The 12,863-nt window shown below is 44.9% G+C and overlaps 1 protein-coding gene across 11 annotated transcripts in view; it reads right to left on the minus strand.

The window, feature by feature from the left end:
• The window catches only part of TMTC4 (transmembrane O-mannosyltransferase targeting cadherins 4), a 68,434-nt gene that overhangs the window by 27,836 nt on the left and 27,735 nt on the right, over positions 1–12,863 (minus strand). For all 11 annotated transcript variants that reach the window (XM_035293458.3, XM_078375573.1, XM_008996716.5 and 8 more), the window contains exons 6-11: positions 9,303–9,403; positions 5,159–5,251; positions 4,764–4,928; positions 3,752–3,954; positions 2,141–2,312; positions 1,923–2,054 (exon numbers count right to left, since the gene is read on the minus strand). In XM_035293458.3, the coding sequence (XP_035149349.1) occupies positions 1,923–2,054; positions 2,141–2,312; positions 3,752–3,954; positions 4,764–4,928; positions 5,159–5,251; positions 9,303–9,403 (866 nt within the window). The remainder of the gene's footprint in view (positions 1–1,922; positions 2,055–2,140; positions 2,313–3,751; positions 3,955–4,763; positions 4,929–5,158; positions 5,252–9,302; positions 9,404–12,863) is intronic.

The raw sequence follows: 12,863 nt of genomic DNA on the forward strand, positions 1-12,863 counted from the left end.
CAATTTATTTTTGGTTGCATAAATTGATAAGTCAGCAAATAAAATTAAAGATAAAAGCTCAAAGTAATTCACTATTTTATCCAAGTCTCTTAACTGTAAAATATGAACAAGAGTTTTTAATCCAAGGAAAAGATAAGTAGCCAGAATCTTTTATATATTATTCTTCACCTAAAGTTCATAATAAGATGTCAACTATTCATTAGTTTTGTTTACATAATTTTGTCTGAAATTATTGCCTTCTCTTAAATAGGGAACATAGAAATGAGACAGCGATCCAGAGAGCTCCCCGTCTCCATTCAGGAGGATTACATATAAGCATCCTAGGCAGCTCTAATTCTGAGGACCTAAGAGAGAATGAATCATTATTTAATGATAATAATCTATACTAATGGAGAATTCTTCTAACTTAACCAACTCTATGGCCCCCATTTTGAGCAAACAGCATTCTCTTCCCAACATAATGCAAAATCCAGGCTGAAATGAGCCTACAAAAGCTGACACTTTCTGAGCACCTACTATGTGCTGGCCACTGTGGGGGGACACTTTAGTTCATTCAGCCCTAACAACAAACCAGCAGATGGGTATTATCCACTTCGGATAGAAAAGGGCACTGAAAGTTTTTAAAAGTTTAGTTTTGCTCAAAGAGGCACAGCTAATCATGTGACGAGCTGTAATCATCAAGAATACCAGTGAAAAAATTCCTACCAGATTGCTTCAACCAAATACACTGCCAATTTTAGAGAACAGTCATGCATTACTTAATGACAACAGGGATACGTTCCGAGAAATGCATTGTTGGGTGATTTTGTCATTGTTTGAACATCAGAGAGTGTTCTTACACAACCCTAGATGGTAGATCCTTCTACACACCTGAGCTATGTGTGGTCCAGCCTGTTGCTCCTAGGCCAGAAACCTATGCGGTGTGTGACTGTACTGAATACTTGAGGCAATGGTGACACAATGGTAAGGACATAGAAAAGAGACAGTAAAAATATTGGCCGGGTGCAGTGGCTCACGCCTGTAATCCCAGCATCCGAGAGGCTGAAGCGGGCAGATTATTTGAGGTCAGGAGCTCGAGACTAGTGTGACCAACATGATGAAACCCTATCTCTACTAAAAATAAAAAAATTGGCTGGGCGTGGTGGCGGGCATCTGTAATCCCAGCTACTTAGAAGGCTGAGGTGGGAGAATCCCTTGAACCCAGAAGGTGGAGGCTGCAGTGAGCCAAGATTGCACCACTGCACTCCAGCCTGGGTGAGAGAGTGATATCCAGCCTCAAAAAAAGATATAATTTTATGGGACCATGGTCATATACATGCTATACGTGGTCTGCTGGCCAAAACATTGTTATATGGCACATGACTGTGTGTACATTTATGTTTACCTAATCTGACCTAAAAAAATCACAAGCAGGGGACTCAAAGGTGACATAAATGTGTACTACTGCACAGCACATAGCATCATTTAAACTTCCTGAACCAAATTATTGCCCATTTGTAGGTATTACTGCCCCTTTAAATTACAGCTTGGAGGAGGCTAGTTAATGCAATCACTAGAGAGTGGGCTTTGAAAAGTGCACGCTAGACATCAGAATCTGTGCCGTGTCCACACGCTCAGTATAAATACACAATGTCACCTCCCCTGAAGCTACCTCAAAGGGCAAGAAGATCATCTGGAAGATGTGTAAGATCTCATTAGAGTTACTGTCTGCTTTTAAATGATTTCTTTTCAATTTTGGCTGAGTGGAATTTTAATGAATCTTACCAAAATAATTTTAAAAAAACACACAATAAAGAAAAACCCAAGTACTCGGTCATGGTCTTACATTAAATACTGTACAACAGGAAATGCTCTTATTCAGCTGAAGAACTTAACACATTCCCAAGTAAGGTCTCTTTAAAAGAAATCTGGCGGGTAGGTACCTTAGCATTGAGGGGACACACAGACAGGGCGCTTCTGAAAAGCTGTTCCTCACTCCGCCACTGGCCGCTGCGCACCACGCATCTCAGCATGTTGATGAGTACGATCCCCAGCATGACAGCTGCGATGAATTTCTTAGGAACAGAGAGACACGGTAAATACCACCGGTGAGATGCGTTGCTTGTTTCCTGTACCCGTTGGCACCATTCTCGGTTGATACCTTTTTCCTGGTGTGTTTGCTCAGGGCTCCAAATCCAAAAGTCAGCAGCACACAGTACCCGACGCTGGGGAGGTAGAGGACTCGCTCCGCGACCACGAAGCCCACTCGGAAGAACAGGTTACTCGCAGGGAGAAATGGGATAACGAGAAATCCCAGGCCCAGAGTAAGGATCCTGGATGATGAAAAGTATTGAAAGAAATGACTATTTCCAGACTTCTCAAGAAAAACATTTCCTGTGGATAAAGTCTGTGGCTCTTTAGAATTACCACCTGATTTAAGACACAGGTAAACTTAAAACTTAATTTATTTCGAGAAATTACTAAATTACTAGCAGTTCACATTAAATTAATGCTAAAGACCTTTTCTTTTCTTTTTTATACCATCAACTGACAGCAACTTTTGCTGTCAGCCAAAGTATATCATCAGTAGCGAGAGTTTATCTTGGTAGCACAGGGATAAGGCATACAAATATTCCTCAGGCACTTCACAGCGAGCCTAAGTGTAAAACTTAAAAGCCATAACATTTGTATGGAGAAAGTTAAAATGATCACTTTTAACTCCTGAGGCCTTATTAATCCACCTACTCCTTACTTTGCCTCAAACTGCTTAGGTACTAAATAGTTCAGTGAATATTGGTCTCAATTAATTAAAAAACTATCCCAATTCATTTTCATGGGGGAAAAAAATTTTCCTCCAAAACTTAACAAGAACAACAGCACTTAAGTAGTTTAAAGTTTACGAAATCTGAAATAAACAAACACCATTTCTTGGTTGCTACATCATTGTAAATTTCAGTCAGGGAGATATGAAGCTGAGCACTCAAACACTTCTAAAACCACCTGATCATTCCCAATGTCCCTTATGATGCAAGAGGATGAATTAAGACTCAGGGTCAATGTTGGTGGCTCCTTCGTGGGCCCTGTACCTACAATATTTCTTTTAAAAATCCCATTTCCTGTGGATAAGGGAACTGGGACTAAAGTTTATGGCTCTTTAGAATTACCAACCAATTTAAAGACACAGGTAAACCTAAAACTTAATTTATTTTCAGAAATTACTAATCTAATTCCATAAACACTTAGGCTTAAAGGAAATCATCTTAAACAGTTTTCTTTTTCATGAAACACATTTGTTTTCCCCAATTATTTTCTCAATAACTTTTTTTTCATCAAGAAAGAACAGTCTCTTTGGGGCAGTGGCTTATTTTGTATCCAGCAACAACAGAAGGAATCACGGTCGTGTTCACTGGGGTGTTTTGAGGAAGAATTGTGCAATAATGGGCACAACACACATCAATTACACTCTCTGTTCTGACCATAAATTACTCTTTACCACCTACAGCGAAAAGGATCGCAAAATGCTACTTCCTGGAGAAAGGGGGAGGGGGAATGAAGCAGTCATCCGCAGCCCCTCTTCCAGCCTCGCTCCCCACCCGTGGAAGCCGGCCATGGATTCCGAATGGATGGAACTCATCCTGGCCATAAATATGCATTTGAAACAAATGTCCTTAGACATGACTTCCACAAAACCATTAAAATGATCAGTGCAGGATTTCACAAAACACTTCTGATTCAACCATCGTGGAAGTTAAAATTCAGCACTGCCTCTTACCTTCTCTTGTGGCCATCTCCAGAGCACAGGGCTTGGAATATTAGGCCAATTAGGCAGAACCAGAGCGCTGCAACTGCAATTACCCTCCAGTCCCTGACCGACTTAATGAGGGGGATGCAGCCCATTGACCAATCAAAACACAGCCACCAGGGACACAGCAGCAGCCAGGCATTCAATGAATAGTAGTAATTATAGTTTATGGCCTGTCAGTCAAAAGGAAAACAAACACTTATTTGATATTGAACTTAAAAAACATATACATATGCACTAACTTCACTTGAGGCACTCACATGCTTCTCTTCAATAAAAGCAGTTGTATCAAATAAAATGCTGCTGGGTATGTGACTGTAGCCTCTAATTTATTAAATGTTTTCAGATTTTGGTATGTAAAAATATCGCAAAGCCGCCAGACTATGCAATACATTCATAATATTTCTGGCCAAGCTATCACCTATTTGCTGCCTGAAGCCCGTGACTTCTGAAATCTGAGGCCCCAGGGTCACCTATGTGTCCAATAACCCAAGTACTGGGTCAGGGTCTTACACATAGGGTTCGACGGTTGTTCTCTTGATTTGGGTCTCTACAAAATGCACAGCTGATAATTGGTGGCTTGATACCCTTGCCTTTAGAAAAAGGCAAATCTAAAAGAATAGTCTTGACACCACCAGTCTTCTCAAAATACCACCAAGATGGTTAGATTTAGTCTTAACCCAGCCACAGGGTTAGGGAGCCCTTTTACATGACTGGCAAGGACCCTGATATGAGAAGGAACCGCCCTCTTTACTCCTCATTAGAGCGGAAATTCGAGGAGCTTCTGCCCGCCCTTTCACCCCCCTCAGGAAGACCTGCTTTCATCCCAGAACATCCTTAGTGATCGCTAAAAAACATGGAGGTGGCCTGCGCTAGGGATTTCCTTGGCGTGGAGAGGAGTGAGACAAACAGGAGGGGTGAGGGATGTGGGAATCTGGTGGGGGAAGAACACAGTCTGGAGGGCAGCAAGCTGAGAACTCACCCTCACCAGCACGCTGTCGGCAAAGGAGGCTGGGTTGTCCACCTCGGTGAAGGTGGGCGGGCCAGTGCCCATGATCCTCCAGCGCACGTAGAGCATCCCGGCCCCACCGGAGGTGAGCAGGGTCATTCTGAAGAGGAGGCCCCCGTTCCTGAGCATGCCGAGATTCTGCAAGGACACCACAAAGCCCCAGAGGTGGCTGATTTTCAAATAAAAGTGTGGCTGAGCCAGGTATGGATGTGCAGCAATTCTGCCTGAACTACTTCCACACTGTGCTTTTTTAAAAGGCTGGTTATTGTAGAATTCAAAATCACAAGGAATATTTGAAAATGGCATTTTAAATCTGCTGGTACTTGACATTTTCCATGTCTGGGCTGGAGATAAAAGTACAGACTCACCTCTAATGACTTGTCCTTATGTAGTACCTTCTGGACAATTTCCAGAACATTGAATTTGCCTATCACCAAGATGTCAAATACTGCATTCAAACCCTAAGAGAGCAAAGCAAGACAATCAGCCCTGGGAGAGCCTGGCTCTGTTACACAGCAATTACACTTCAAAATTTCATTACTCAATCTAGACAAGCAGTGTATAGACAAGAGAATCACGGAAGACCTCTGAGGTGCTTTAAAAAAAAACAACCCTATGTTTCTATGAAATTTACTCAAGGCAATAAATCAAATTTATTATTTAATAAGCCCCTGAAAGAAATGATTTCACAGTCTGTGTGTAAGAGTTCTGTAAGATTCAGGACAGCTGGAAATTTGGGATTCCTAAGAAAAGCCTCAAGAGATCCCTCTTCCACTTCTCCCCTTTTTTGGTCACTATAATACTGACCTTCAGTTCATGCAACAGAGTGGCTTCCTGGGCAGTAATCATGCTAGAAGATAAAGGCAGCCACCAACCTAGAAAACCACATAAGTGAACCTCATGTCCGGTGGACTTCAGCATCTTTAGAAACAGGATGAATACACATGATAATTTCTGATGAGCTCTGGAGAGCTCTTGTGCAGAATTCTAGTTGTACAGTAGTTTTTTCACTGGGTTACAGCACGGTGACATCTCCCAGGCCCCCATGCAGTTAAGCTCGGTTATTGGGCTGAGTTCTAGCCTTATGGAATGTGGGAGAAGTGGCATGTCCCATTTCGGAGGTTTGGTTGTAAAAGGTGGGCTCACATTCCCACATGGTTTCCCCTTCCCGCTGGCTGGAATGGAGCTGCCCAGGGTGACTTTGGAAACCACACATTGATGAGAGCAGGCCTTTGTCAGGCGGGGCCGTGGTAGGAAGGATGGCCACCTCTATCAGTTTACAGCTCTGCCCATGACCCATGAGATGCACACAAATAACTTCAATTAGCAGTCCACCTGTGTTAACGGTTTCCACCAGCACCACAATAGTTACTATCTAGCAGGTAAAATTAAACCTGTAGTTACAGGTAAAAGGAGAGCTGAGCCTTGGATTCTATTCTCTCTCCTGCAACGTATGTTCTACAAATGTCACTGCTGCAGGCAATGCCATCTACAGAACTCCCCACCCAATCTGGATAAAGTGGTCTGCACATACTTGGTGGATACAGTTAAAGCTGCCCTTAAATGACTTGGGTCTTTTTAATATGATCTTCTTTGTGGCAAAGGAGATCACACATCACCGGAAGTCAGTGGTAATTTGTGGTTTTCAGAGCAAGGATGACATCCCTACTTAACCCTCTCCCAGAAATGCTGGGAGCCACTAATTATCCAATACATGGGCCAGTGCTGGGTTAATCAGTTCAAAGAACCCTGATTTTATTCGCCCATATGAGACATGATCTTAGTGGGTCACAGAAGACCATTTCTGCCTGGTTGAAAACTGCTTTCTAGAAGGCAGATGCTCCCTGCATAGCAGCTGCTGTCTTCTCAGTTTTCCTGTGAGCTACAGATAGTCACCAAGGGGTGGCAGGGTCATGTGTGAAGGGGCCTGAGCCAAGGACAAGACTGGACCCCTTCCTTTTAAATGCATCATCAAAATAGCCCCATTTGAATCCAATTTTTGAAAATAGCTATATTTCACCATATCTTTATTCATATAAATTCAACTGAATTCTCTCCTGCTCCTGAAATACTGCACAGAGGAGGCTGGGCGTAGTGGTTCATGGCTGTAATCCCAGCACTTTGGGAGGCTGAGATGAGTGGATCACCTGAGATCAGGAGTGCGAGACCAGCCTGGCCAACATGGGGAAACCCCCGTCTCTACTAAAAATACAAAAATTAGCCAGGCATGGTGGCACGCACCTGCAATCCCAGCTACTTGGGAGGCAGGGGCTGGAGAATCACTTGAACCTGGGAGGCAGAGGCTGCAGTGAGCTGAGATAGTGCCATAGCACTCCAGCCAGAGCAACAAGAGAGAAACCCCAACTTGAATAAAAATTAAAATAAATAAAATAAAATACTGCACCGAGGAGCTGCCTGAGGGCCTTGTGTACAAATTCCAACTTGGCAGGCCTGTGGAGGGGGTGGGCCTGGGATCCTCAATTCCTAACATGCTCCTGATCCTCAAACCACACTTTGTATTAGGGAAATGTTCTAAAGCCAGCGGTTCTCAGGGATTATTTTGACCCCCAGGGAACATCTGGCACTGTCTGGAGACATTTTAGGTTGTCACAACTGAGGGGTCCCATTGACATCTAGTAGGTAGAGGCCAGGAATGCTGCTAAACATCCCACACAGCACAGAACAGCCCCCACAAGAAAGAACTGTCTGCTGTGAAACATTAATAGTGCCAAGGCTGAGAAACATTGGTTTAGAGCAAACTATAAAAACATTAACTCAAGAAATTCAAATATCTTTCCACGGTAATTCTCCCTATACCATCTCCTTGCTAGCTTAATCTTCATAGACACAACCTAATAAAACCAGCAATTTTTTGCCTTGACTTGTATCAAGCCCCAAATAGCTTTAATTGTTCTTTCCTTTCCAAGCTATTTCTATGTGATCATTCCTTGGCCAAGCACGATGGCTCATGCCTGTAATTCCAAGGCTAGGAGTCTGAGACCAGACTGGCCAACAAAGGGAGACCCCATTTCCACAAAAAATTTTATAAAATTAACTGGGGTGGTGGCACATAATTACAGTACCAGCTACTTGGGAAGCTGAGGTGGGAGGCTTGTTGAGGCTGCAGTGAGTTATAATCGTGCCACTGCCCTCCTACCTGGGTGACAGAGTGAAATCCTGTCTCAAAAAAAAAGAAAAGTTCCACATCTTTCCATTTCTCTACCTCTGTTCACAATCTTAATTTCTATATTTTTTCTAAGAAGGTAAAGCAGGAAACTGGGTAGAACAGTGAAAAAGAAAAAGAGATTTCAACACTTCTCCTTTCCTTTTCAGATCAGACTGAAAATGTAGATGCCTTTCTGCTTCAGAGAGCCCTCTCCCCCACCCCGATGCTGCCGGTGGAAGCTGAGGTAGAGGTTCTCTCCAGGAAAACGATGTACCCAAGAGAATACAGTGTATATACCCTATTACACAGAGAAAAATTTCAAGGTTCGAAGTTAAAACATGTGATTACCAGGCACATCTGGCATAAAAAGAGTCCTCTGAGAACAAAGTCCCACTAGAAACATTAGCACCCTTGCAGATTCTTCTTTAAATATGAGACTAGTTAGTAATCTTTTAATTTCAGGTCAAACACTTGTGACCATGGAACACTTTGGCTCCAGCACTGCTTGAAGTTGCACTTGCGTGGTGATTAACTATAACCATAGGTAACCGCTGTGGGGAAGGGCGAGGAGAGAGACATAATGTGTGTGCACGTGAGGCTCTGAGTGGCAGCAGAACTCCTGTTCCTTTTTTTTTTTCTTTTGAGACAGAGTTTCACTCCTGTTGCCCAGGTTGGAGTACAACAGTGCGATCTCAGCTCACTGCAATGTCTGCCTCCCGGGTTCAAGTGATTCTCTGGCCTCAGCCTCCTGAGTAGCTGGAATTACAAGCATGTGCTACCACACCCAGCTAATTTTGTATTTTTAGTAGAGATGGGGTTTCTCCATGTTAGTCAGGCTGGTCTCAAACTCCTAAGCTCAGGTGATCAGCCCACCTCGGCCACCCAAAGTGCTAGGATTACAGGCATGAGCCATTGTGCCTGGCCCTGTTCCTTCATTTCTAAACTACCCACTACCCTTTCCAGATCCTGGATCAAAACCATTGATGGGGTCAGTCCTAAGTGATCTAGGACTGCTGAAATATGTATAAGCAAACCAGAAAACTCAAACCATTTTTTGATCGTTTTCTACAGGGCCTCTCAAGAGAACTCATCACGGCTCCCTAAGAACTTCTCATTCACCATTTCTCACCAGTTGTGCATGACTGCCAAGGAAGACAGTCAATTCTCCATCTGAAATGCCAGAACTGTGACAGTGAGTAATTTGTCCAGAAAGGTCTATAACTGCAGGCCAGCAATGGGATGCAGGCGTGGAGGACGCCACAGAGGCAGGGCCAGCCCCAGATGTCTTTATAGGAGGAAAAAGGATGCACACGAAAAGCAGGCCCAAGCCACACTGCGGCACTCACCAGCACGGTGATCCCTTGCTCTTTGCACAGCATGGCCACTGCTCCCAGAAAGATACTCAGCAGCACCCAGAAGGTGGAAGAATGCGTTCCCTCCTTGGTACCTGCCAATTAAGAGAAAGATCAGTGCAAAAGTCATGCAATGCAGCTGTTTTTTAGCATCAGGAACTAAAATTCTAAGCAAATACCTTAAACAACCGTAACTTAAAAACAGGGTTTGGCCTTCAGACAGCACTGCTCTGTGGGCGAGTGTGCATTAGACAATACTTTCTAAATGGTACATATGTGCCCTCTCAAGGCTCTCCTGAGAAGGTGCCCAGAGCCTTTGGGAGGCACTGTCATGAAGTCCTGGCCACAAAGACGCCTCATGCCAGAGTCCCCATGCAGTAGGTACCTTCTTCTCAACCTGCCAATCAACTACTAGATCATTCTGATGAGTTTTTCTGAGAACTCCCACTGAGACTACAAACAATCCCATCTAGTTTCAAGATGACCCCAATGGTCACTGCTGCTGTCATGAAGGAGCTGCTGGGAATGTCTCTGAGGCTCTGAGAATCTCCACTACTTCTGGAATAGGAGTTGGAGCCCTCTGGACACCAGGTGGCTTACAGTGGGTCTGCTCTGTCCCCTGTGTGGAACAGCTCCAACCTGTACCAAACGATGCACAGCTACTGACAGAGCTGGCACCTACCCAGCACCTGGGGCAGGTAAAGGCATGGACCAGGCTGGGCTTCCAATCTGCATGGGGGCTCGAGTACCAACAAGAAGTCGAAACACCCCCAGATCTCGGGCGGGCGGCAGCTCGAGTAACTATTCCTGGTCCCTAAGTGGCCTTCTGGAAGCAGGGTCTGGCTGTACACTGTCTGGACAGTGGTGTGTGCAATTTGGGGGCCAGCACCAAACTGCTAGGGAAGGAGGGAAGCTACATGGATACTCCTCTCCCTTGTGAAGCCCTCACTTGTCATCTAAATGAATAAGGCAATGTATAAAGAAGATATCAGTATAAAGTGGGACAAAAGCAAACCTTCTTGGAGAATCTAATTGTTAGCTCACCTGGGGTTACTTGGTGCAATTCCACTTATAACTGGAACTCCTGATCTGAATGCCAGCTCTGCCACTCACTGTGTGACACTGAGCAAGTGACTCTCACAGTCTCAAGGAACTCTTGTATAAAGTGGGGGCAACGTTACCTACCTCAGGATAGATTCAAAAGGAAAAAATTATAGAGGAACACATGGCCATTTGTGTTAAAACCTCATAAAGAATGCTTGCAAATGCAAAATATATCTTTATGACAACATAAAAGAAATTGACTAGTTTCTGGGAAGTTCTAAAATGAAAAATTGGGGTAACGGAGGGAGGAAGTCTTACTTTTCATCACGTAACTTTCAGTACTCTTTGCATTATCTTAACAGTGTGTGTATTAAAAACCATGTTAAAAACTAAATGTATTAAAAATCACTTGGTATAATGCTGGGACTAGAGAAATCATTTAAATAATGTTTGTGGCACTTGGGTCAGTGAAACCTGGTCAGCTTAGAGGGAGATGGAATTTCCAATGGGGCTTTGATGCAGTAGTCAAGGGGGTGGCTGATCAGCCACCGTGTCATAAAATGTGCCAGACAACTGCGTAGTGTAAAAAATACAGCATGAGTCTCATTAAACTGCCTGGTGGAGAAACTAGCAAGCGTTTGGGGGTGTCCTGCAGACCCTGCATGGAGGGACAGAAAAAGTCTTGTGAATAATTGAGACAGAATCAGCAATGCCCCAGGATGGAAGGCCTTCCTGTCCTGAAAAGAGCCAGTGCAGTCTGGCCTGGGGGTGGGAGGTGCTCTTCATGAACCGTAAGCAGGACTAACTCCTGATGTGCCCAACACCTGCAGCTTGCAGGACTGGCTATGCGGTTGGGCTGCTAGGACAGCCTCCTCACTCACACACAGGTTCCAGTGGCAGCAGTCTGGCCCTTTCAGCTTTTTGGGGAGATAACCTCTGTGTATCAAGCTTCCAGATTTAAAGTACAAACAAACGGAATAGCTATTATATAAAAAGTTGACTACTATAGCTGAGGCACTTTAAGGCTTTTCACAAGGCCAACTGATCACAGGAAAGCCTCGCTAACTGAGATCCCACGGTCTCAAAAAACACAATGAACATTCTTGTTTCATGCCTTCCAATTCTTCCTTTCGCCTTCAGGATAATGGTTTCTCTTCTGACAGTGCCTTTAAAGGCCTTGCCGAAGTGGCTACCTCGGGCCCTCTGCAGCATCTCCCAGCGTACACTCACTCCAGGCCCACCACCACTGCCTACCTGCAGGTGCTCACCTGGCTGTGCATACTGAGCTCCCCTGGGGCAGAACAGCGGAATCACACACAATCCCATGCAATCAATAAAGCTATTAAATGTCACTTATGCTGTGAAACGCCAACCCCGCCGTCTCAGGCAGGTCTCTCTGCAATTCACTTGTTTCCTTCCACAGTTAAAACAGCAAACTCCCCTGCCACATGCACAGCTGACCTCCCTGTGAGCAGGTGAGTCCTGTTCACCTCCCCGTGTCCCTGACTGCCCCCCAGATCAGGTCAGGCCCACTGTGGCACTCTCAACTGCCCTGATCACAGTTTATCACAAACACTTGGCTTGTCATTCCCAAGCTGAAGGTTTCTCCATCTCAGCACTAATCACAGGTGGGCTGCTTATTTTTTTGGGGAGGGGGGGCACCCTGTGCATCACAGGATGCTTAGCAGTACCCCCAGCTTCTGCTCATCAGAGACCAGTAGCACCACCCCCACCACTCCCCTCAGTGGTGGCAAGCAAAAATGTCACTGATATTGCCAAATGTCAGGAGGGACATGCGGACGACAGGCAATCACTTCTGGTTGAGAACCACTGCCCTAAACCAGTGCTACTCATAGCTGTGTCATCCTGCACCTGGATCTTGTTAGCAACGGACTCAGGCCTCACCCAGATCTGATGAATCAGAAATTGAAGATGGGAACCAGTCATTGGCCTTTAACAAGCTTTCCAGGTGGCTCTGATGCTCCCTGAAGGCAGGGTCCACTCCCTTGAGAGTAAGCCTGCTTATAGCTGGATGCCTGGCACCATGCCTGACTCGTAAGAGCAACTAACAACTGTGCTGACTGAATCAGCAGGCCTGACTGACTATGGAGGGGCAGCACGTGTTCAGGGACTGACGGGACTATCTGCTCTCTATCAAAAGGGGCACAATAAGCTTTGCGCTCCTGACAAATCATGGAACCACAGGTGTCAACACTGCTTCTTAGAGGCTGTGTGTGCATCATCTCTCCTACAAGGATGAAAATGCTGGAATCCCTTCCAAGATGCTTCCAGCAGGGGGCCACCTGGCCTTGACTTGAGTAACTTCAGTGATGAGGATTAATTTTCAAACCACAACCCGTTTCATTTTTAAACTCTGGGTTGTTAGATTGTTCTAAATGCTGGGCCCAAGCCTGCCTCCCTGAACTCCAGTTCTTAGCTGTGCCCTTGAGCAGCGCGGCTCCAAGTTGTTCAGGAAGCATGGAGCCCAGAAGTCAAGCTCCCTCTACTGAA

This window comes from Callithrix jacchus, chromosome 1, assembly GCF_049354715.1.
Source record: "Callithrix jacchus isolate 240 chromosome 1, calJac240_pri, whole genome shotgun sequence".
In the NCBI taxonomy this organism is placed as follows: domain Eukaryota; kingdom Metazoa; phylum Chordata; class Mammalia; order Primates; family Cebidae; genus Callithrix; species Callithrix jacchus.